This window comes from Mastacembelus armatus, chromosome 6 (genome assembly GCF_900324485.2).
Source record: "Mastacembelus armatus chromosome 6, fMasArm1.2, whole genome shotgun sequence".
Taxonomy (NCBI): Eukaryota; Metazoa; Chordata; class Actinopteri; order Synbranchiformes; family Mastacembelidae; genus Mastacembelus; species Mastacembelus armatus.
Window position 1 is genome coordinate 2178171 of NC_046638.1, and position 25188 is coordinate 2203358.

The 25188-nt window shown below is 44.0% G+C and overlaps 4 protein-coding genes across 9 annotated transcripts; all 4 read left to right on the top strand.

Annotated features, from left to right (window-relative positions):
* Positions 1-526: 526 nt before the first annotated feature.
* Positions 527-7673, top strand: gtse1 (G-2 and S-phase expressed 1). Of its 5 annotated transcripts, XM_026312480.1 has the most exons (13): positions 527-623; positions 876-953; positions 1088-1145; positions 2166-2838; positions 3053-3214; positions 3348-3483; positions 3718-4116; positions 4501-4555; positions 4670-4915; positions 5038-5263; positions 5986-6102; positions 6574-6680; positions 7190-7673. In XM_026312480.1, the coding sequence occupies exons 2-12, from the start codon at positions 932-934 to the stop codon at positions 6655-6657; spliced, it is 2178 nt and encodes a 725-aa protein (XP_026168265.1). In that variant the 5' UTR covers positions 527-623; positions 876-931; the 3' UTR covers positions 6658-6680; positions 7190-7673. The 5 variants fall into 5 exon arrangements, with proteins under 5 accessions (XP_026168265.1, XP_026168262.1, XP_026168264.1 ...); XM_026312477.1 differs by lacking the exon at positions 7190-7673 and having other exon boundaries at positions 6574-6875; XM_026312479.1 differs by lacking the exon at positions 7190-7673 and having other exon boundaries at positions 531-623; positions 914-953; positions 6574-6875.
* A 581-nt stretch (positions 7674-8254) lies between these two features.
* On the top strand, positions 8255-13280 carry LOC113133585 (uncharacterized). The gene is made up of 4 exons (XM_026312494.1): positions 8255-8893; positions 9232-9466; positions 9649-9786; positions 12828-13280. Exons 1-4 carry the CDS (start codon positions 8742-8744, stop codon positions 13146-13148), a joined length of 846 nt encoding a protein of 281 aa, XP_026168279.1. The 5' UTR covers positions 8255-8741; the 3' UTR covers positions 13149-13280.
* A 4763-nt stretch (positions 13281-18043) lies between these two features.
* LOC113133588 (uncharacterized) lies at positions 18044-20178 on the top strand. Its single transcript, XM_026312497.1, has 4 exons — positions 18044-18393; positions 19019-19253; positions 19380-19517; positions 19836-20178. The coding sequence occupies exons 1-4, from the start codon at positions 18239-18241 to the stop codon at positions 20103-20105; spliced, it is 798 nt and encodes a 265-aa protein (XP_026168282.1). The 5' UTR covers positions 18044-18238; the 3' UTR covers positions 20106-20178.
* A 932-nt stretch (positions 20179-21110) lies between these two features.
* LOC113133590 (high choriolytic enzyme 1-like) lies at positions 21111-24938 on the top strand. 2 transcript variants are annotated; one of them, XM_026312499.1, is made up of 8 exons: positions 21111-21213; positions 21670-21715; positions 22245-22397; positions 22897-23014; positions 23324-23502; positions 24147-24228; positions 24358-24487; positions 24561-24938. In XM_026312499.1, exons 1-7 carry the CDS (start codon positions 21145-21147, stop codon positions 24482-24484), a joined length of 774 nt encoding a protein of 257 aa, XP_026168284.1. In that variant the 5' UTR covers positions 21111-21144; the 3' UTR covers positions 24485-24487; positions 24561-24938. The 2 variants fall into 2 exon arrangements, with proteins under 2 accessions (XP_026168284.1, XP_026168283.1); XM_026312498.1 differs by having other exon boundaries at positions 24588-24708.
* Positions 24939-25188: the final 250 nt, after the last annotated feature.

A 25188-nucleotide genomic window follows, 5' to 3' on the forward strand; every position in this document is an offset into this window, starting at 1 on the left:
AACCACTAGAGAAGAGTCAACCAGGACCAACCCTACACTCAAGAGTGTCTGACCCTTGGCCCCACAGGTGACAGCTAAACTCCTTCCTTCCTGTGACCGAGTTCTCTGCTACTCAAAGTGACATAGGTAGACAACAGGTTATGTACTTATCTATTTCAATCATGCATTGACCACTTTAGATTATTTAGATTAGCCGTATTTCAATTATTTTAGTCAAACTCACTATACAATATTAAAATGAATGAATACATTTACATTTAATTAATTAATTAAAAATTATGTGACAGTCCCATTCATCCGGTTATTGTGCCTGGTTCTTCTTTTAGAATTATTTCTAATTGATATCACAACTTTAAATCATCTTCACTAGAAAAAACAATCCACAAACCTAAAGGTTTAAAAGCAGATTCGGATTTAACTCAGCTCTTAATCCGGTGAACTGCACTCCCCATAATTCCCCTCGCGCTGCCGTCACACACTTTCAACCAATCCCTGAGTGCGTCTGAGTCGCGTGACCAGCAGCGCAGCAGATTTGAATTGTTTGAGGGGTTGTGTGTTTTCGAGTCTCGCTGTGTTTTTGCTGAGCAGAAAAGAACATTTGTGAGTTTCTAAAGGAACCTGAGGTTTGCGGTTTTTGTTTTCTACTTTAACTGAACTCAGACTGAGTGCGAGTCCTACCGAATGAATAAAACGTCGTGTTGAAATTCTCAGTTTAAAGCTAATGCCAGTTACCATTTGGGTTAACGTTAGCTAGCTGCGGAACTAACGGGCTAACATGCTAACCTTAGACTAGCATGAAAACTCGTGTTTAAGACACAATATCTCCGCAGTTTTGTCGGTGTTCGTGTAAAAGTGCTCTTTTCATTTACTGTCAGAGTAACAGGTCTGACTCGGAGCGTCTGTTTCCCCACAGAGAAGCAGCAGCAGCGGGATGAGTTGTCGAGCTAACAGCGGTAAGTTTCCACTGACAGGCCCCGAGCGTTCATGCACAGTTGACTCAGTCTTATTGTACTTTATAATACGTTTTTATTACATTTATTTAATATTTTATCACTGATTCACGGGCCGTGTTCGTGTCTCTGAACAGATGTGTGCTTTCTGGTGGATGAGAAATTTGACTTCGAAGATCCTTTGTCACCTGAAAGGTAGGATCATCATACTATAAACTTTGCAGGTACTATGGAACAGGGGTCTCCAACCCTGGTTTTCGGGACCTACTGTCCTGCTGGTTTTCCAATTGTCCCTGCCCTTGCAGCTTCTGATTGGCTGAACACACCTGACCCAGGTAATTTAGCAGTGTAGAGCAAGGATGTCTGGAAAACAGTCAGGGCCAGGGTTGTTGACCCCTGATCTCCCATGTCCATAATACTGTTTATTATTAAAAGCCACCAGTTTATTGGCCTGTAGGATTTACCATTTATCAAGGGAACACACCAGCCTTATTCCATACCACCAAAAAGTCTGTACCTGATCACCTGTCAAAGCCCAAGCATCAGTTTGCTGCCATCTATTAAAGAGAAACATCAGATCCACACACTAAAGAAATTTCAGTAGTCCGAAATGGGCAAATCTGCTAATTCTATTTTAGGGAATATGTAAACTGTATTGGTCTTTTACCTGTTATTCAGCAGCAGGTTGTCTTGAAAAGGGTTTTCTGATCTTATGGATTTCTGCCAAGAACAAAAATGCAACATTTAAATCCTAATATTTCGAGCCAATATTTGAGAGAGACAGTAGACACTGTCCGCAGAAGTTTGGGTGGGAGATCAATCCAGGAAGGCTGAGGTCTCAAATAGGGTTCGGTTTATGAATGTGGTTCCCACTGTCCCCCTGGAGTTAATGGAGGACGTGCTTCCAGTCCATGCCAGATGGTGTTGAAATCACTGAGATCATGGAAATCAAAAAAGCTTAAAATCTAGTTCACATTCAGTATGTTTTCTTTTTGTAACTGCAAGAAATGACAAGGGGCAGTTAATGACATTGTTTTGCAGTATATAGTTTGGTATAGTATCGTTTATGAAACATGTTTGATGTTACAGAGATTTAGCCTAGAACTGTACATGTTCTTTTTGTTACACTGCCATTGCTGTAAAATAAAGTTTCATTTCCCCTTTTTGACTAAACATTGCTGTGAGTTGCTTGTGCTAATGTCTCTTTCTCTACAGCTCTAAAAGTGATGAAGAAGAGGATGAGGTGTTTGTAGGTCCCGTCAGCCATAAGGAGAGGTGTGTCTCTGTTAATGTGGCATCTCGGATCAAGGACGGTGGTGACGGCGTACGGCTGAGCTGGAGCCCGCTGAGCGGAGATCAGCTGGAGGCTGTGTGTCAGGAAGCCCAGAGGCTGGCCACCCAGCTGCAGGGCAGCGACTCGAGCCAACTGCACTGTGAGGATGACGAGTCCAACGACACCACCACCAAGGAGGAATTCATCCTGGATGCAGAGACCAAAATGGGCGTGTTCTGTCAGCCCTCCATTGCACTCAGCCCAGTCAAACGCCAGACTTTCTGTGTGCAGGACAGTCCCATGAAGCAGCTGCCACCTGCTGTCCAGAAACGTCTGTTGAAAAGAAGCAGCACTGCTTCATCCACCCGCCCCATGGCCACCAAAGCAATTTCAGCCATCCGCCCCACTGTCACTAGCTCATCTGCTCGCTCCACTGCCAGACTCAGCACCTCCAGCCCTGTGGCTGTAGCAAAGGTCCAGCCCAGGGCGGTGCTGCGAGGGAAAGCCTTACTGGGCGTCGGTGTTGTGCTGCCAAGCAAACCGGCTGCCCCAACAACTGCCAGCACAACCAGCAAAGGCGGAGTTGAGAAAACCAGACTGCAACCACCGAGCAAAGTAGGAGAGAAGTTTGTGTTTTGCCTTTCAGTTCAAACTTTGTCTATAAAACACCAAACATAAGGACAGGCCAGTCATCTGTACCAGCAGATCTATCGTAGCATGAAGACTGGAGACAGACAACCAGTTAGTTTGGATGTGTCAGAGGGCAACAACATGTCCCACTGCTTCTCACCCTCACAAATTTTTTTTTTTTTCCCCCTCCATCTTTCAGGCTGTGGGGAATTGGAAGCGGAGCCCGGCCTCTCATTCTTCCAGCAGGGCGGAGTCTTATGAGGATCTGCTCTCTGATTCGATGAGCGTCACCTCTGACGTCAGCGATTCCTCCTTCAACTCCAGCCTGGTGGGAAAACGCACACTGGTTCCACCCACCAAGGTAACACACCTGTTTTCTGTCGCACAGGTGTGACTCTGGTCATACAAACATCTCCACCTGTTGGTCTGAGTCAGGCACTGCAGCCAAACACATTATTACAGATAATTAGTTGTTTTTTTTTTCTCATCATCAGAGTGTTGTGAGGAACCTGTCAGGGGTTAAAGCTCCAGCCCTTCAGAGCAAGAGGGTGACGGACAGGAGGAACACATCCTCATCCTCGTCCTCAGTGTCCAGCTTCAACTCCAGCTTCTCTCTGTCGCCCGCTAAAGGTATGCTAACAGCTGCATCTAGCGCTTAGCAATAACTATCCATCCAGTGTAAAACAAGTACACAAACAGGAATCGTCTCAATCTGGTCACAAACTAAAAGGAGTCGTTTGTTTATGGTTTAAACCTCAGTCTGGCCATAAGAGACGGCACCTTCCGTCACCAGTTACCCAGCACCTCAGTCTAACTTCATCCAGTCAGAGCTTGCAGAGATACAGGTGTCATGTCTCCCCTCAGGGAAAGTGAATTCCTCTTTAAATCGGAGTCTGAGCAGCTCTACTGGCCCCACCCACAGCAGTGCCAACAGACCGGCCAATCACAGCAGACCGCGCCGCTCCACTGTCTCCGTTGCCGTACAACCAACAACCTCCAGCACCAGTCGCCGCTCGCTGTCCGCCCAGGCCAGGAAGCTGACTGAGGTAGAGCGCGCTAAAACTGCCAGGTCCACACCGCTCAAGAGAACCGAGGCTACACCCCTCCATCCGACACCCATAAAGAGAGTGTTGGAAAGGGCCGCCTCCATCCCCGCCACCGCCTCAGTCCGACCACAGACTGGATTGAAGGCCAAACCCAAACTGGAGGCCCTGGTCCTACCGACCCCCAGCAGCGGAGTCAGAGGAGTCCAGCACGGAGACAGTAAGATCTGCCATGTTACTGTCTGTTTATCCAGTCATTAGTTGTTTAGACACACTGAAGCAGATAAATATAGACGTGTCCATTGTCTCCTCCTGTATGTTGCATCACTAAACAGGAACTGAGATTTAGGAACTAAAAGTAACTCTTGACTCTGGAGGTGGTTTCTTATGACTCTGGTTGTATGTTTGGGCTCATCGTGGTGCTTCCGGTTCAGAAATAATTAGGACAGATCAGATGACTCCCTGGTGGGATTCTTGGTCTTCACCTTCAGAGCTGAGCGGATCAGTTTTAATCTGGGCCAAACCAAAGCAAGTTTTCAGTTTCTGTATCTGGTTCTCAACTACAGCCGTGAATTTATCCAGTTGTCTTGTGTGTTGTCTCCAGACGTCTCAAAGATGATGAACCCAAAGAGACTGATGTCAGCGAGCAGCATGGACAGGTACATGACCACACACCCTGTTAATACACTAGTCTGACCTTGGGTCACTGCAGGTAAAGTTCTGCCTGAGAGTGGGTCTGTAACAGAAACGGTAAACACTCTCCTCTCCTGCAGTCTTCTTCAGAAGCCCTTTGCTGGTCATCTGACGCCCTTCGCTGGTCATCTGACCCCCCCTGCTGGTAACTGCAAGCTGCTGCAGGTGAAGGCTCGGCGTGCCTCTGCTCTCCCCACACCGGTGAGGAGATTGGCGTCCACCATCCCCTCGCCAACCAACCAGACCCGGCCCACCAAGCTGCTCTCCACCTCTGACCCTGCTCTGGCTCCCGACTCCACCTCGACCAGTAGAGAGAGCAGCTGCAGGTGAGATGCTTTATGCTGCTGCTGCTGACCAATAGGAAAGCTTCTGACATCTAAGGTGCAGTGTTAGTGTGGGTGAAGTGTATGGCCTGCAGGCACCCTCACCTTGTTCTTGTTGTTTGTAGCCCTGCACCTGCAGATTCAAAAGAGGCGGAGCCTGTGGACACACCTGACATTCAGCCCTTCTGTCTAGAGGAGGAGATGGAGCCCCCCACTGCCTCGCCCTGCAGCGCCCCACAACCTGACCAATCAGAGAGCACAGATCCTGGAGCGCTGAGTGATGAGCAGTCGGAGCACAGCAGCAACCTGATCGAACTGGAGAGCACAGAGGAGAACAGCAGGAAGCCTGAGGTCACTTATGTTCTGTGTAACAGCTTCTCAGTTAAATTTCTAGAAATGAGTCGGAACATTCGGTGTTTAGATTAATGTCCATGCTGGCAAAGAGTTTTTGGACTGATTCACTTCACTTCAGGTTGATGTGAATCAGTCCAACCAGAATCACGATTACACCGAGTCCATCTCAGCTTTTGGTCTTGTTGAAGTTTCTGGTCCTGAACCTAAAAGTCTCTTTGTAGCCTCGTTGCTCATTCCCATCAGTTTGTGCCGTCAAACACGGTTTTAGTTCCGGTGATTTGGGAGGTTGTGGTGGGTCCGTGGTCTTGGTCCATGGACTCACTGCAGTTCTGACATTGCAGTGTTTGTGTGTGTGTGTTGGTCCAGAGGACTCTGAAACAATCCTGTATCAGTGAGAGTAGTTTGCTCTCTGCTCCCTGGACACTAGAAAATACAGTTTTTAGCAGAGATGAACTGGGGAAATATTTGCTGTTGGTCAGAATTATTCATCAAACCAACGCGGCTCCTGAAACCCTGCTGTTAGAGCACACAGGTGAGTTCATGGCCTCACAGAATTATCCGTTAAAGTCAGTGTCATATGTAGAATTACATCAGTCACATGATTGATCAGCTGGAATGAGACTCATGCTGATGGTGTTTGATCCCAGGTAAATTAAACAACATTAAACTGCTGGTTCGTGTAGTTCAGTTCATCAGTCTGGCCTCTGTTCTGTCTCCAGGTTCTCCTGATGGATCTTCCAGCTCCAGCCCTGCAGCCTCAAGAGAAACTGCTCATTGACTTGACCAACACCCCCGACCTGATCCGGACCAGCAACAAGTCCTGCGCCGCCACCCAGGTAACTTGAGTCCTCACCTGCTCACGTCCACAGAGCGTGTGGTGCAGCACTGGTCTGTAAGGTTAAACTGTCCAAAAGTATGTGGACAGCTCTGCCTGTCTCCATCAGTATTCAGTCAAACCAAAAGCAGCTGTAATCAGTGTTTTTATAAAAACACAGCTGGAGACCAGCAGGTGAGCACAGTGAAAGTGAAAGCCAAATATTTAACAAAGAAAACGGTGAATACTGGACCTTTATACTGTGACTGCTGCAGGTCTAACTAAACTGTTTACTAACAGGTTCAGCATGTCCACTTATAAAGCTGCTGGTGTTTCGGTGTTTCTGCTGCCCCCGTGTGGCAGAAATGTCACTTTATACTTTATTTAAACTGTTAAACTGTTTCATATTAATGATTAAGATAATTAGGGGATAGTTAATGAATTAAAGCCCCTTCGTTTTAAAATTAAGGTGAGCTGTTGTTTGTTTCTGCAGCTGATCGACCTGAGCTCTCCGCTCATCAAGTGGAGTCCAGACGACAAGAAGGAGAACGCTCCTCTCATCAACCTGTCCTTCTGATCTCCACAGTGAACTGGACTCAGGTTTTTTTTTTTTTTAATCTCCACTAACATTAATATCAGTTCAGTTAATGAATAAGTGTGAATCAGTTCTTTGCTGAATCAGAGTATTATGTTTTGAAATGGTGAAAATATTCAGGGGATGTTTTTCTGCACCTGATTGTACTTTTAATTTTCTGTTGCTGCTCTTATTAATGTCTAAATAAATATTGTTACTGTCACTACTGTAAATGTTGATGCTCCTGTCTGTCTCAGTCCACATGCTGGAAACCGAAAGGTTCTGATGTGAGAACAGTGTGAGTGTTTACTGGCAGCTAAAGTGTCATGTATACACACACTAAAACTTGGACTTGGTCTCAGGTCCAAAAAAGTTCACAAGCTTTATGATCCACATAATTTTGGGACAGGCCTCACATCCACACTGTTCCTACTATCTTGTAGGTTTCAGTTTTGCAAAACTGGAGTCACCAAAGGATGAATCCTTCTGAGTCTTTTTTTTTTTTTTTGTCTTCCCCCCTTTCTCTCCCCTCAAGCTCCGGAGTCTCCATCTCTTGTCCTCCAGTGCTACTGTGCAGCTTGTTTTCCAACTATCCTGCCCTACCCACTGCTGATTACAGCTGATTACAGCAGTGGGTAGGGCAGGTGTGTTCAGTCATTCAGAAACTGCAAGGGCAGGGATAGTTGGAAGACCTGCAGGACCATGTACCCCGAGGACCAGGGTTGGAGACCCCTGCTCGAGCTTCACCATGAGGATCATATTTGTGGTTTGGGGTTCAACTTTTGGATGGTTGATATGAAAGTTATGTTCATGTTCATGTCTCCCTCAGAATAAATTGTATTGATGATTTGTTAGAATCGACAATACAATTTAGAGCCAATAAAATTGATGTCTCAGCATCATCAGGTCAAAACATAAGTTTGTCCTCACAAGTGCAGCTGTGTGTGTGTGTGTGTGTGTGTGTGTGTGTGTGTGTCTGACCGTGTGACCAAAAGTGAGAGTGAGTCTGACCGTGTGACCAAAAGTGAGAGTGAGTCTGACCGTGTGACCAAAAGTGAGAGTGAGTCTGACCGTGTGACCAAAAGTGAGAGTGAGTCTGACCGTGTGACCAAAAGTGAGAGTGAGTCTGACCGTGTGACCAAAAGTGAAAGTGAGTCTGACCGTGTGACCAAAAGTGAAAGTGAGTCTGACCGTGTGACCAAAAGTGAAAGTAACACTAATTCTCGTAAAGGCTGATGAAAGTTGCTGACGGTGCCAAGTGTGTTGCTGTAATTTGTACTGCTGATTGCCGCCTCATGACAGCTCTTGTTCTTTATTCCTACACCACTCAAAGTCCTGTCCTGCCTGAAATGAAGCCAAGTTTGCAGAACTTCCTTTAGCCTCTGCCAAGTGCTTCAATGAAAAACAAATCAGGCAAATCAGTAAAAGATTCAAGGTGTGTTCTTTCCTTCTGATACTGAATCAGCTACAGATGGGTGCAGCAGACTTTTTGTTCTGCAACTGGTTCAGATTTATTTTTTTCCTTTGTATACTTTTCAGGCTCCGCACGTTCTGAATATGTTTTTTTTTTTTTGTGTGTGTCTACAATATATAGTACTGTGTCCCATAAATACTGTATGTAGTTGTGCATACAGTAGTTGAGGAAAGTGCTGCTGGGTAGACAGGTGGATGTGTTACAGACCTGCTTTAGCAGCACCAAATGTTCCTGAAAGTCAAAAAGAAACAGCATTTTGAGTCTTTTTATTGTGTTGGAGTTACACTAAGCATAAACCAAAAGTGGCTGTGTACTGCAATATGTGCAGTCCGAATGAAATGTGGAAATAGTTAGTACTTTACAAGAAGAGTGATACAGAAGGTAATAGAGCCGATATTTTTAACGATGACATGTTTACACGTCTTACCATCACGTACGTGTTGAGAAATGGTACATAAAAAATTTTACTTTCAGTATCAGGCCTATCTGGACACTCCTCCCAGTCCGAGTTGACATAAAGCTGTAGATTAGGAGGAGCCGTTATAAACGTGAGGTCAGGTCCACTGTACCTGTTGGAGCAAGAGAGAAGCAAGAAGAAGACGACGGCATCAAGATGGTGGACCATGATCTGGCACTAGAAGCCCTGAGCGCACTCTGCAATACCAGAGTAACATCTTCTCAGAAACACAGCGGTCTCCTTCCTAATTCAGTGCAGCTGTACAGCAACAAGCTCATCCGTCAACTCCTGGACGGTGAAGCATCCTGGTAATTATGACGAAAGGGATTTTTAACATTTTTACATTTTTCAACATCTATGATTATTTCTATAAAGTACATAGATTTTAAACTGTCTGCATTCAGTTTTGATGTAGTTTGTATATATTATATTTATATATTTGTCGTTCTGTAACACATAAAGCTGAGATATTTTTCTGTGGCCATAATCCTCATCATACTAGCAGCAGCCAGTAGCATTTAGTTCAAATTAACACTGTCCAGTAAATGCAGCCTCACAGACATGTTAACATGAACACAGTCCCTGATCCCAGACTCAAAGGTTCACTAACATGTTTGAAATAACACGTCTTGTTCTCCCTACACAGCCCTGTGGCAGGACGCATCCTCCATCACATCCACACCGGAGGCCAAGCAAGAGGCCCCTTCCCTTTTGACGTAGATGTTAATAAAATCACAGGAAAGTTTCACATCATCAACGAGCACGAATTCTTCGACCCCAAATACCACTATGATTTCACCAAAGTGAAGGACACGCAGACGTATTACAGAGGTGGAGAGAAGTATGAACGTCCATGTGGTTGGCAGCGTTTTGCAATCAAGGTGAATATTGAGAGTGTGTGTGTTGTTTGGGGGGGGGGCTTTCTGTGATTAGTTCATGCTGAACTGATTTCTTCTTTAACTCTGTATGAACATCTTGTTTTTGCTGACGGTCAGTGGTTTAACTCCTGTGGTGTCTTACACATACAAATGTTTCTGAATGAAAATATTTGTTGTTGTCACAGGTCCTGGATAAATATGGTGGAAACACCTGGTTGGGAAACACAAACCGTAGCACCCAGTCTGTGTCAGGAGAGTGGCCTGTGTCCTACCATGGGACCTCACTGCAAGGTGCTGAAGGCATCATTGAAAGACACTACAAGGTTCAGTATTATGTTCATTTTTTATGACAGCTGGAACTAGAAAATATAATATTTATGAAAAAAAAAAGAGGTGGCCCTAAAACCTGCAGGAATAGTGCAGCAAAATAAGAAGAATAACAGGTTTGCCTGTTGACACCACAACACTAAACTACTTTTTCATGGCTGCATTTCCTGTAGTCAAACACGTGTTTTAAAGCTGCTTGAAAAGCACCAGGCAACACGGTTTGTTTTGTACATAAATAACCAGCATTATGTAGGAGTAAAAATAGGTCTAGGCTTCCAGTTCCAGCAGAAGCAGAACTTTTAAATCATCCATGTAATGGAGATTCTATAAATATATAAGTTCTGTTCTGCATGTTAATGTGGACTTCAACTTGGACCTCAACTGTGGACTTGTTGTTGGTGCCAGACGGGCTGGTCTGAGTATTTCAGAAACTGCTGATCCACTGGGATTTTCATGCATAACCATCTCTAGTGTTTACAGAGAATGGTCCGAAAAGGAGAAAATACCCAGCAGGCAGCAGTTGTGTGGATGAAAATGCCTCGTTGAGGTCAGAGGAGAATGAGCAGACTGGTTTGAGATGATAGAAAGACAACAATACCTCAAATAACCACAACCAAGGTATGCAGCGTAGCATCTCTGAACGCACAACACAAGGAGATGACCTACAGCAACAGAAGAACACGCCAGGTACCACTCCTGTCGACCAAGAACTGGAAACTGAGGCTACAGTTTGTACAGGCTCACCAAAATTGGAGCAATAGAAGATCTGGTCTGCTGAGTCTCCATATCTGCTGCAACATTCAGACGGTGAGGTCAGGATTTGGCATAAACAACATGGAAGCATGGATCCATCCTGCAGCTCAGGCTGGTGGTGGTGTGATGGTTCTTGGCACTCTTTGGTCACCTTAGTACCAACTGAGCATCTGAGTATTACTGCTGACCATGTCCTTCCCCTTATGACCACAGTGTACCCATCTTCTAATGGCTACTTCCACCAGAATAACACGTCATGTGACAATGACTTCACTGTTCTCAAATGGCCTCCACAGTCTCTAGATCTCAATCCAGTAGAACGTCTTAGGGATGTGGTGGAACAGGAGATTCGTATCTTGGATGTGCAGCTGACAAATCTGCTGCAGCTGGTGATGCTGTCTTGTCAATATCAACCAAAACCTCTGAGGAAGGTGTCCAGCACCTTGTTGAATCTATGCTACGAAGATCTAAGGCAGTTCTAAAGGCAAAAGGAGGTCCAACCCAGTGCTAGCCAGGTGTACCTAATAAAGTGGCCGGTGAGTGTGGAGTCGCAATAAAATAAGTTCCTACTCTCAAAAGAAAACAGACCCATTTGTATAAACTTACAGTGGGTACGGAAAGTATTCAGACCCCTTTAAAGTTTTCACTCTTTGTGTCATTGCAGCCATTTGCCAAAATCAAAAACGTTCATTTTATTTCTCATTAATGTACACTCAGCACCCCATCTTGACAGAAAAAAACAGAAATGTAGACATTTTTGCAAATTTATTAAAAAAGAAAAACTGAAATATCACATGGTCATAAGTATTCAGACCCTGTGCAGTGACACTCATATTTAACTCACATGCTGTCCATTTCTTCTGATCCTCCTTGAGATGGTTCTGCTCCTTCATTGGAGTCCAGCTGTGTTTAATTAAACTGATTGGACTCGATTAGGAAAGGCACACACCTGTCTATATAAGACCTTACAGCTCACAGTGCATGTCAGAGCAAATGAGAATCATGAGGTCGAAGGAACTGCCCAAGGAGCTCAGAGACAGAATTGTGGCAAGGCACAAGAATTTCTGCAGCACTCAAGGTTCCTAAGAGCACAGTGGCCTCCATAATCCTCAAATGGAAAAAGTTTGGGACGACCAGAACTCTTCCTAGACCTGGCCGTCCAGCCAAACTGAGCAATCGTGGGAGAAGAGCCTTGGTGAGAGAGGTAAAGAAGAACCCAAAGATCACTGTGGCTGAGCTCCAGAGATGCAGTAGGGAGATGGGAGAAAGTTCCACAAAGTCCACTATCACTGCAGCCCTCCACCAGTCGGGGCTTTATGGCAGAGTGGCCCGACGGAAGCCTCTCCTCAGTGCAAGACACATGAAAGCCTGCATAGAGTTTGCCAAAAAACACATGAAGGACTCCCAGACTATGAGAAATAAGATTCTCTGGTCTGATGAGACCAAGATTGAACTTTTTGGCGTTAATTCTAAGCGGTATGTGTGGAGAAAACCAGGCACTGCTCGTCACCTCCCCAGTACAATCCCTACAGTGAAACATGGTGGTGGGAGCATCATGTTGTGGGGGTGTTTTTCAGCTGCAGGGACAGGACGACTGGTTGCACTTCAAGGAAAGATGAATGCGGCCAAGTACAGAGATATCCTGGAAGAAAACCTCTTCCAGAGTGCTCAGGACCTCAGACTGGGCCGAAGGTTCACCTTTCAACAGGACAATGACCCTAAGCACACAGCTAAAATAACAAAGGAGTGGCTTCGGAACAACTTTGTGACCGTTCTTGACTGGCCCAGCCAGAGCCCTGACCTAAACCCAATTGAGCATCTCTGGAGAGACCTGAAAATGGCTGTCCACCAACGTTCACCATCCAACCTGACAGAACTGGAGAGGATCTGCAAGGAAGAATGGCAGAGGATCCCCAAATCCAGGTGTGAAAAACTTGTTGCATCATTCCCAAGAAGACTCATGGCTGTACTAGCTCAAAAGGTGCTTCTACTCAATACTGAGCACAGGGTCTGAATACTTATGACCATGTGATATTTCAGTTTTTCTTTTGTAATAAATTTGCAAAAATTTCTACATTTCTGTTTTTTTCTGTCAAGATGGGGTGCTGAGTGTACATTAATGAGAAATAAAATGAACTGTGAGGACTGGATTTCTCAAGTCTGTCTAAATATATTTGTCACATGCACATAATAAATATATAATTAACCATCTTAACTATCGGTGTTTGAGCTGATGTTGACCAGCTGGTTGAAAGTTAAATCTAAGTCATCTTGTATTTAACAGCCAGGTCCAGGAGAAGTGTACGGCCGAGGGATTTATTCCACCCCAGACCTGTCTGAGGCGTCTGTGTATGCCAAATCGTTCACCTCCAAGAAGACGGGCAAGAGGTACAAAGTGATTCTGCAGAATCGTATCAACCCTGAGTACAGAGTTCAATGCAGTCGCCCAAAGTACTGGCTGGTTCGTGTCCCCAAAGAAGTATCAAGTAGTGTAGTGGAGGAGCTGGTAGAAAGAGCCATCCGTCCTTATGGCCTCCTGCTGAAAGAGGTCCGATGGGGAACAGGGCACAAGAAAAACCCCAAATTTAACCTCTTCCTTCCCTGAGTTTTATTTTGAAAAGGTGGTGGCTGATGACGATTAACTCAAAATACTTTGATGTGTTCAGGTTTATTTTCCATGTGATGATGGATGTGGAGAAATAATGTGTCAACATGTTTTACAGAAGAATCAAATAAACACACCACAACTGATTTTCCTGCTTCTTTATTTAACGTTTCCTCTTCCAGTCAAAAGTTTGGACACAAGCCATTTTCCCAGATTTTATTGAAATTCAATTCCAGTGAAGAACTTAGTAACCTGCCAGAGATGAAAAAGATGTTCTGTGGGTGAAGGAATAAAGGCCTTGAAGTGCCTTGAAATGTAAACAAGTGTATATACTATATATACAGCAATGTTCAAAATATGCTGTTACAGAATCATGGAGTGGAATAACAGCTGAAAGGTGACACAAGTTGGTTGACTCCATGTCACACAGATGTGAAGCAGTTATAAAAAACTGTAGTCATACAACTAAATATTAGTTTAGTGATTCACAGGATTGCTAAATCCTAGAAACAAAAACGTTTGTACAAAATAGTTTTGAGTTTGTACAGTCAACGGTAGACGCTGCTATTTTTTGAACACACCCCTTTCAACTAATTGCCCAGTTGCACAGCCTTAAGAACGTGCATGTCATGAATGCTGGGTCTTGTTTTCTGAGAATCTACTGCACCTACTGGTAACTTGTTTGTCATGTAGCAATAAAAAATATAGTAAAAACCTGGATTATTCTGGTTAGTCACATTGTACTGCTATTATTGTGAACAATACTGTATATGTAGAATAGTTGTTCCTGTAAATGATCCCATTGTGAAAGTTCCATCAGTGCAGTAAAAATATCACTGAGGCCAAAGCAGGATTTAGATTAGAGCTCTACACAGACTCTGGGACTGTATTTCCTAAACTTCACTGACCTGCAAAGCGACGTTCAATATAAAACCACCCAGAGGAGGAAGAAGTCCTCATGTCCTTTACTGCACAGTCAAAGTCAAACAATTGTTTTAGTGCTGGTAAAGGACTGAAGATTGAGGACACCTGAACAAACATGTGGGGTCTTTTCCCTTTTTGTCAAGATATAAAACCCTGAATTCTGTAACAGAAAGACAGAGAATTCTGTAAGACTTCTCCGCACGTCATTAAACCTGAGATGGTTCATCACACTTGCGTTTGTTCTTGAGAATAACCTAAACAAAATTTCTACGACAAGATGCTCCTGTGTGTCTACATGCTGCTGAACTCAGTCCACATGCTGGAAACCACAAGGTTCTGATGGAGGACTGGTTTCCAGGGGATGTTAGGGGCACAGTATACGTAGCCACAGTAGATGCAGTTTGTGTCAAGCTAAATGATTGTCCGCATCTCTATCCAGAAGAAAATGCCTGATAGCCTTATAGTGATGTCTGCAGAACACCATCGGGAAGTGATGTCAAATCTTCCAAACAGTTTGAAGAAGAAGTGAATTACAAACTTTTATTGCCAACAATTTGCACAGAGATGTCCAGGGTGGACCCCTGCCTTTCACCCAAACAGAGCTGGGATAGGCTCCAGCAGATCCCTGGGACCCTGGTTAGGACTAAGGGGGTCTAGATGATGGATGGTTTGCATGTTTAATGCTCAACTTGTCAAGCAGTGACTCATAGTTTCTAAACCACTTCCTGACTACTTTTGGACTGAATGCAGCTTCCCTTCTGAATACTTTTGAAACCAATAGAGCCAGGCCTCTTCTTGGTCTTTGAGAATCCTGTAATGCCATTTGCCGTACTCAAAGGCTGACGTTAGACCATCAGTGGGTCTGAGGGGGGAAACCTTGAGACGATGTTCTTAACCTGCTCGGAAGCTCCTTTTCTGCTTCAGGTGGTAGTGAAGCCTTTCTACCAGGGGCGTGGTGGATCGTTGGATCTGTCCAAACTCTGGCTGAAAATTTGAGTTTGGGTTCTTATCCTGACTCCAGATCAGTTTTCATCTATTGCCCCTTTTATTCTTTTCTCACTCCACTTATTGAGACTCATCCCATCTTTATTGCTCCCTTTCTTCAGTCTTGACTGTCATTGCTTCTTTGTCTCCCTCTTTCCCCTTATTGCTGTTTCTGTAATAGGTCGTTGGTATAATTTGTCTAAAACGATCTTAAAGTTGTGTCCCACTTTACCTGAACATTGGTGTCTCACTTTATCTGACATATTTAGGTAAAGAGACAGTGGCACAGAACCTTTTGTGTAAAAACACAATGTATTGTTTTATTTTTTCAGCAATTTAATAACTTTATTGAAACAGTGGGACTTTAAAATTCATTGACAGCCTTATTTCAGAAAAACCAAATGTTTCTTGTCACTGAACTTACCATGTGGTTGGCTGCTGTATATGTGGTCCAAAGTAAATTAGTTATTTATTTTTAACAGCCAGACTGAAGAAAGTACATGTACGTTCTACCTCACACCTCTTTGTGCCCTATAGAGATGCCAAAATATTCTCCTCCAACAAGATGTGCAAGTACAACATGTTTCTGCACAATCGTATTAACGCCCAGCACAGAGTGAAATGTGGAAGAACTGGTTACAAGAAGAGTAGATGGTGATAGAGCCCATGGACTTAGAGGAGTTTCTTTTTAGTACTCCTTCCTACTAAAGACTATACATTGTCTTACTCACCATCATTCTTTCAGGTCCATTTCTTGAGAAACACTTTATGTTTCAGGGAAACCTGGTAACGCCTCCAAGTCTGAGTTGATGTAAAGCTGCAGATCAGGAGCCATTATAAATACTAGTCCAGTTCCACTGCAGCATCAAATCCACAGCAACAAAGAAACAAGACGCCAGAACCGAAGGACAACAGCATCAAGATGGTCGACCATGATCTTGCAATAGAAGCCTTGAGCGCACTCTGCAATACCAGAATAATTCCTTCTCACCAACACAGACCTGATGTCCATGGTGGTGCAGAGAAGCTGCACAGCCACATGCTCATCCACAAGGTCCTGGATGGTGAATCATCCTGATAACTATGGTTACTATCATTTTTAACATCTATCAGGAATTTTGGTGAGTTTTCGAAGTCGTTCAGGGGGGTCAGATTTGAGGTTAGGGTTAGAATCCTAACGGTTTCCAGGCCCACGTCCATCTGTCAATCATATACATTTTTGGAAAGGTCTCGCCCAGCCCCACATCATGGTGGGGTGAGAGTGAGTGTTGACACCCCCCCTCTGCCCCCCACTTGTTCACTCCTGGCCCATTGAGTGATTATAATAGTCCCTTGCCTTCAGGTTCGGTGGGGCTGGGGCCTAATTACAATCTTACAGAGAAACTAACAACTTAATGACATGACAGAAACTGGTTGCTTCACTTTTGTGGCACAACAAGACTCAAAGTTTCACAGAATGGGGCTTATATGGTTCAGATGTGCAGGCTGACATGAAGAAACCAGTAATTTGTTTGATAGACTGCATCTGTTCTTCTGCTCACACAGCCCTGTGTCAGGACACCTCGACCACAGTGGAGGCCAGAGAAGTGACCAATTTTACGAAACTGCTAGAAGCACAGAAAAACTTCACATCATCGACGTGAAAGAATTTTTCAACCCCGACTACGACTATGATTTCACCAATGTGAAAGACACTGAGACATTTTACAGAGGTGGAGAGAAGTATGAACGTCCATGTGGGTGGCAGCGTTTTGCAATCAAGGTGAATTAGCTTTAATTGAACTTTTCTCATCATCCAGATGCTGCAGTTACATTTGCTAAGTCCCAGTCATATTATATAACTCAGGTTTGATGTTATGATTCTTAAGACTTTTATGATTTATTCCAGGTCCTGGATCAATATGGTGAAAACACCTGGTTGGGAAACACAAACCGTAGCACCCAGTCTGTGGAAGGAGAGTGGCCTGTGTCCTACCATGGGACCTCACAGGAAGGAGCTAAAGGAATCATCGAAGGCCACTACAAGGTTCAGTCTCATTTGAATTATTAGGACACTGATGTTAAGTGTATTGTTTTCAGATGGACTGGAATAAATAGAAAACCTGGCTTTTAAAGTGACGGTGCAGTTGTAGATTTAAAGTGAGTAAACAGAGCATGTCCTGACTGACCCCAGGCCAGTTCTAGTTTTTATGAACCACCACAAAGGAAAGTGTCAAAAACTGGAGAATTGAAAAAACAAGAAAATGTGTTTCCTCTAAAAGTTTCCTCCAGTGAGACGTGTAAAATGTAAATGATTGGGTTGGTGCTGATTAGTTAAACTCTAATTCATGTTTGTATTTAACAGCCGGGCCCAGGAGCAGGCAGCATGGTGGGTTAGTGGTTAGCACTGTTGCCTCACAGCAAGAAGGTTCCTGGTTTGAAACCCATCAGTGGCCTTTCTGTTTGGAGTCTGCATGTTCTCCCTGTCCTTGTGTGGGTTTTCTCCAGGTACTCTGGTTTCCTCCCACAGTCCAAAAACATGTATGTCAGGTTGATTGGTGACTCTAAATTGCCCATAGGAGTGAGTGTGAGTGTGTGAGGTTGTTTGTCTCTATGTGGCCCTGTGATGGACTGGGGACCTGTCCAGGGTGGACCCTTGCCTTTCACCCAAAGAGAGCTGGGATAGGCTCCAGCAGGTCCCTGGGACCCTGGTTAAGGAGTAAGCGGGTATAGATGATGGATGGCCTAGGAGCAGTATATGGTCATGGGGTTTATTCTACCCCGGACCTCTGTGAGGCCAATGGATATGCAAAATCATTCAAGTCCAAGAAGACAGGCAAGACATACGACGTGATTCTGCAGAATCGTATCAACCCTGAGCACAGAGAGAAATGTGGAAGAACTGGTTAGAAGAAGAGTAGGTGGTGGTGGTGATAGAGGTGGTAACAGAGCCCACAGAGGTATTTCTTTTTAGTATTACTTCCTGATAAATGACTGTATACGTTGTCTTACCATCATTCTTTCAGGTCCATTTCTTGAGAAACACTGTATGTTTCAGGGAAACCTGGTAACGCCTCCAAGTCTGAGTTCACGTAAAGCTGCAGATCAGGAGCCATTATAAATACTAGTCCAGTTCCACTGCAGCATCAAATCCACAGCAACAAAGAAACAAGACTCCAGAACCATAAGACAACAGCATCAAGATGGTCGACCATGATCTTGCAATAGAAGCCTTGAGTGCACTCTGTAATACCAGAATAATTCCTTCTCACCAACACAGACCTGATGTCCATGGCAGTGCAGAGAAGCTGCACAGCCACAGGCTTTTCCACAAGGTCCTGGATGGTGAAGCATCCTGGTAATTATGGCTACTGTCATTTTTAACATCTATCAGAAATGTAATTTAGACGACAGGCGGCTGTGTCAGCTGTGCGTCGGGTGCCTATACCTCTAGACGTTGGTGTGCACTGTGTGTATGCAGAATGTAGACCGATTACTTTACGTTCAAGGATTTGCGACAGGTCAAAGATAGTGATGGGAGATTCAGCACTTTTGGCTCAGCTCCTGTAGAAAACCAGGTGCTGTTTTTTTTTCGCAACTTCAAGGTAACGCCCTTTTATGGTAACACGTCGTTTACGCAATAGTCTTATTGTTTAAAAATGTAAATTTCAGTTTTAACTGATTACTCGAGTAATCGAGGAAATTTTCGGTAGAATACTCGACTCCAAAAATGATATAATTTTACATTTTTTTTGTAAAAGAACATGAATTATAATTATTCACCAAACTGTCACTGAAACATTTGCAGTATTTTAAACATTTCTCTGTTACATGACATGACAGAAACTGGTTGCTTCACTTTTGTGGCACAACAAGACTCAAAGTTTCACAGAATGGGGCTTATATGGTTCAGATGTGCAGACTGACATGAAGAAACCAGTAATTTGTTTGATATAACTGCATCTGTTCTTCTGCTCACACAGCCCTGTGTCAGGACGCATCCACCAGCATATCCTCAGTGGAGGCCAGAGAAGAGGCCACTTCCACTTGGAAGTAGAAATTGATAAAATCACAGGAAAACTTCACATCATCGACGAGGAAGAATTCTTTGACCCCATGTACCACTATGATTTCACCAATGTGAAAGACTCTCAGACATATTACAGAGGTGAAGAGAAGTATGAACGTCCATGTGGGTGGCAGCGTTTTGCAATCAAGGTGAATTAGCTTTAATTGAACTTTTCTCATCATCCAGATGCTGCAGTTACATTTGCTAAGTCCCAGTCATATTATATAACTCAGGTTTGATGTTATGATTCTTAAGACTTTTATGATTTATTCCAGGTCCTGGATAAATATGATGAAAACACCTGGTTGGGAAACTTATTCCGTAACACCCAGTCTGTGCCAGGAGAGTGGCCTGTGTCCTACCATGGGACCTCACAGGGAGGAGCTGAAGGAATCATCGAAGGCCACTACAAGGTTCAGTCTCATTTGAATTATTAGGACACTGATGTTAAGTGTATTGTTTTCAGATGGACTGGAATAAATAGAAAACCTGGCTTTTAAAGCGACAGTGCAGTTGTAGATTTAAAATGAGTAAACAGAGCATGTCCTGACTGACCCCAGGCCAGTTCTAGTTTTTATGAACCATCACAAAGGAAAGTGTCAAAAACTGGAGAATTGAAAAAACAAGAAAATGTGTTTCCTCTAAAAGTTTCCTCCAGTGAGACGTGTAAAATGTAAATGATTGGGTTGGTGCTGATTAGTTAAACTCTAATTCATGTTTGTATTTAACAGCCGGGCCCAGGAGCAGCGTATGGCTATGGGGTTTATTCTTCCCCACACCTCTCTGAGGCCAATGGATATGCCAAATCATTCAAGTCCCAGAAGACGGGCAAGATGTACAAAGTGATTCTGCAGAATCGTATCAACCCTGAGCACAGAGTGATATGTCAATACGACAAGTACTGGCTGGTTCGTGTCCCCAGAGGCGCATCAGATGAAAAAGAGGAGGAGCTGGTAGAAAGAGCCATCCGTCCTTATGGCCTCCTGCTGAAAGAGGTCTGATGGGGAAAAGGTCAAGAAAACCCCCAAATTTAACCTCTTCCTTCTCTGAGTTTTATTTTGAAAATGTGGTGGCTGATGAGGGTTTCCATGTGATCATGGATGTGGAAAAATAATGTGTAAACATGTTTTACAGAAGAATCAAATAAACACACTACAACTGATTTTCCTGCTTCTTTATTTAACGTTTCCTCTTTTTTAAATAATTTTTTTTTTACATAACCAGTGAAAACTTTCGATACAACCCATTTTTCCAGATTTTATTGAAATTTAAACATTTCCAGCTTGAAAAATTTAAAGTTCTTCCAGAGATGAAATAAAGAGCACAGAGAGAGTCTGGGTTTCCTGTTTTGTCTTTTATTTTGGTTAACTTCCTGTTTCTATTCCGTGTCGTTTTCCAGGTGCCTTGATGTTCAGTTGTCATTAGTTAGATTATGTTCACCTGTGTCTTCAGTTCTGTATATATGTCCCTGGTTTTCCTTTGTTCCCCGCCGGAACATTACTAATGATCCTCAGTTACGTTACCCCTGCTGAATTTCTGGTTTCCTGTCTGTCTGCCTATCTGTCTGCCTGCCCGCTGAGTAGCGGCGAAATAAAGCCTGGTTGTCCAGCATTTGGGTCCTCACCTGTGTTTCCCTTCACTAGCGCCACGAGGGCGCAACAGAACCACTATGCATCTGAAAGAAAACAAAAAACATCATTTTGGCTAAAATTTATTTGTCGCCCTCATTTGTTAGTAAGTAAAAGTAATAAATTTATCAAAGTCAAAATTATGATTCTTTTTTACTGTCACAAGCTTCTGTAGTTTAGTTCTGCAGTATCTTGTATCTTGTACGCTCTGCAGCAGGAACCAGGTGTCATCAGGACCTGCGTTCTCACGCTGTGTCCTGTTGTTCAGCACAGCTTTGCTGAGTCCTAGTTTAGTTAAGGTGGGAACCAGCAGCATGTTTTCAAGGCAAAGTGCAGCTTATCACCAAACAAAGTGCTGTTATAAACAGGAGCTGCAGCAGGACCCAGGTGTGAACACCTGCAGGCTGCAAACATGGCCCTGTTGAAGTTCAGTCTCCTGATCCTCCTCCTTGGCTCCGACTGCTCCTGGGCTGAAGAGCAGGTGAGGATACCTGTGATCTTCTGGGTTCAAACATTAGACATGATCAACTCAGTGTTAAATTTGCGCTTCACGTTTAGTGTCTGGAGTTCCTCCTGGTGTTGTTCTGTGCTTTGTTTAGTTTCTTCTTTGGACATGCATTTATATTTGAGTCCACGTCCCAAAGACACAAAACAAATGACGTTAAATTAGACTTGGTGATGGCTCCGTCCCTGTCGTGTCTTTATTGTAGTATCATGTGTTTTCTGTTTGCTGCTGATGACGCTGCCTTGTCTGTTTATTTGTTGGTGTTAATTAGCTCTATTGAAGTGCAGTGATGTTGGAATATTTACCAGCCTCTGCTTTATATCACCCCAGTATATTGTATGTTCCTGTGAGGAAATGCTTAGTTTACAGGACTGACAGCAGACGGATCGAGCTTTTACTGTGGGTTTGTACTGACGGACTCTTCTGATCTAGGATCTGTCTGTCTCTGAGCGCCTGTGGAGAGCCAACAAGGATGTCGGTAAGACGTTTCACACTCACATAAGCTCTGTTGTGTTTATTGCCTGTGGTGTTGTCCATCATGACCCCGGACACATCTGCCCTGGAGCTTCAGTTTCACACTACAGCAAACGGGGATGTTTCAGACTCTAATCAGGCTTTTGGTCTGGATCCCGTCTGTCACACAACAACAGTATCAGTCCGGGGAGAGGCCTGTGGGAGTCCTGTCTCTGGAGCAGGGAGCTCGTCTGTGTTAAATGATCCTGAGTAGTGTTGGCTGCTTTAGAGGTGATCATTCTCCATGAGCTTCCTTCTGGCGCCACCCTCAGGTCAAATGTCAGATTGTGAGATTTGACCAGTACGTTCATGTTCCCAGAGGAATAAACTTTAGAGAACAGTCAAATCCAAAGAGGCTTCAAACGGTGTAAAAATAAACTCTAACACAAACGACTTCTGTTAGATTAAATGGTTTTTCCTCCTCAAAGTTCCCAGTGATGCACAGACATGATGTATTTCTTGCTGACTGACATTTGAATGCTCTGCTGCCACAGTGCGCACAGAGGACGAGCCCTTCGTCATGGATGACATCGCCTACGTCAACAAAAACGACAGGAACGCTGATCAGTGCACGTCACGCGGCTGCATGTGGGGCAAAGCCAGTGACGGAAAGGTCTACGTGCCGTACGTCATCGCCTCTCATTTCTGTGAGTGTTTCAGCTTTATGTCAGAACAGGTGGTCAAATCATTTAATGCAACGTAATGAGCTGAATGAGAAACACAACAACAACAACAACCATCTAACCACCTTGTGCTTCACATCTTTCAGTCATTGTTTTAGGTTCCAGGTGCTTTTTTAAAGAATCGTTTAAAAACTAGTTTAGAGGAGGAATATAATTATATGTTATAATGATTTAAATGTTCAGAGATTCATTTTATTAGCTGATCATTTTTCACAGCAGTTTCCTCATTGATCAAACTTCATCAGCATCATTTGTTGGTTTTACCCTGATTTTAACATTTGTGACAATCAAATCAAGTTTCCTCTGTGACTCTTGAAGCCTCAGTAGAACCTGTTCTCTAACCAGGTTCCTGCTGCTGTTCCAAACATTAAAGCTGCACATGCTGATTAACACGTATGTGTGTGTGTGTGTGTGTGTGTGTGTGTGTGCTGCTGTTCGCGACTGTGCTTGTGTGTTTTCTCAGCTTCTCGTGAGCGCTCCATCATCGAGCGCGGCCTGCTGTCCTTCCACGACGTCTCCTGCATTCGCTTCATCCAGAGAACCAACCAGAGAGACTACCTGAGCATCCAGTCCAACAACGGGTGACAACCTGTGTCTGTGTGTGTGTGTGTGTGTGTGTGTGTCTGTGTGTGTGTGTGTGTGTGTGTGTGTGTGTGTGTGTGTGTGTGTGTGTTATAAATCACAGGAAGTGAATATAATGTCAAAGTAGAAAGGTCGATGTGCAGTACTTTAAAAAATGTCCCACTATATTCAGATATATTTGGGAACTTTTAGAAGACTCCCCTTTACAGCTCTACACCCTCAGTCTTAGAAACATCACAGTTGGACCACATCTGATTTCTTGCTGCTTTTGTTCCTGTGATTTTAAAAATCTAATCCTATGGCTGCAGCTGTTACTCGTACGTCGGCCGCATTGGTAACGCCCAGACCGTGTCTCTGGACCGCCAGGGCTGCCTGTACCACAACACCGTCCAGCACGAGCTGCTCCACGCCCTGGGCTTCAACCACGAGCAGTGCCGCTCCGACAGGGACCAGCACATCCGGGTCCTGTGGGAGAACATCGAGCCTGGTCAGCATCTAAACACACATGTACACATCCTTATGCATGATATGACCTGCTGTCACAAAATCCACCTCTCAGCTCCTGTGCAGTTACTAATGAACATGTTATTAATTTTTAACGTATGTGCAGGAAACAACCTGTAAAAAAGACAGTTTGAAAGAGATAAAGACCCAAATATTACAAGAGGAAACAAAAACTGTGTTAAATAGTTTGAACATTCATTTCATTAATTATTATTTAGTTAGTTATTCACATCTGACTCTACCAAATAGTAGGTTTGCAAATGTTGAACTGCTCCTTTAAACCTGACTCGACCTTATTTTTATCCTGATTGTAACTTGAACTAAATCTCAGCCATGTGATTGACTGCTGATCTGTCGGCCTCTCACCCACTGCATGCTGGGATTGGCTCCAGCCCCCCACCTCCCTGAATGTGACTAAAATTGGACTAAGTGGTATAGAGCAGGAATGGATAGATGGATCACCATGTGTGTGAAAATAGTGATAAATAAAAACTAAACAGCCAAAGCCGACTCTGACTTTTACACCTGAGTCACATCCAAAGATAAAGTCATGACTCAAAGCTCAAACACCTGAAAACAAAGAGTCAACATCGTTTCGGTTTCTGACTCGTGCCGTGCTGCTTTCAGGTTGGGAGTACGCCTTCGACAAGCTCAACACTCTGAACCTGAACACCCCCTACGACTACGACTCTGTCATGCAGTACCACAAGTTGAGGACACGTCTATCTGGTTCATCTATCGATCAGCTGAATCTTTGACTTTATATTGATTGGTTGTGAAGCTGTGCCTCAGTGAGAGCCAGTTCAAAGAAAACTAAAGTGGTCCTGTGTAATTCCAGGTATGCCTTCTCTGGGAACAACAAACCCACCATGATGCCCATCCCCGATCCAAACGTTCAGTTCGGCACTTCCACCCAGATGAGCCAGAATGACATCAGCAGACTGAACAGGCTGTACCAGTGTTGACCAGTAAGAGAAACAAACACACACTGTGTTCTGTTGTAAAGGGAAGATTTGGGTTGACCAATGAGAACATGTACAGGTGTGTTGGTTTCTGTGTTGCCACCAGGTGAAGGAGACGGCCCTGACGACACGGTGCCCAGTCGGACACCAAAGATTCAGCTGTTTCACGTTCGGAGGCTGATTTGTCACCATTTGACTTTCCAATAAAAATCCACGTGCACACTTTTGGCTAGATGATATGAAAGTTACTGTTCGTGCTCATGTCTCCCTCAGGGGGAATTGTATTGATGATTTATTAAAATCAACAAGGTTTATTTTAGAAACAGCAATAAGGGGAGAGGGAAGGCAGGACCAGTGGGCTGCACCTCTAATCAGATAAAGAAATAAAATGAAACACCCCTAACTGGTCTTCTCTAATAAATATCTTATCAAAATAAAAGCCCCTAAAACAAAATCACTATCTAGCTTCCCTAATAAAAGGATCACTCCAAAACACAACAGCCCTCTTCCCTAGTGTCTCTAATACAGCAAACATTCCCTGGGCGTATAGGGGCCCCCTTCCTTAGAGCTCTCCTACTTCTTCCCCGTCCTCGGGCTTTTATTTTCTCAGGTATGATCAGGACCTCAGGAGCCAATCAGCTGACCTTCCATGATCACAGACTCTGATCGGCACCTGCGACCAATCACACTTACACACCTGTGAGGGT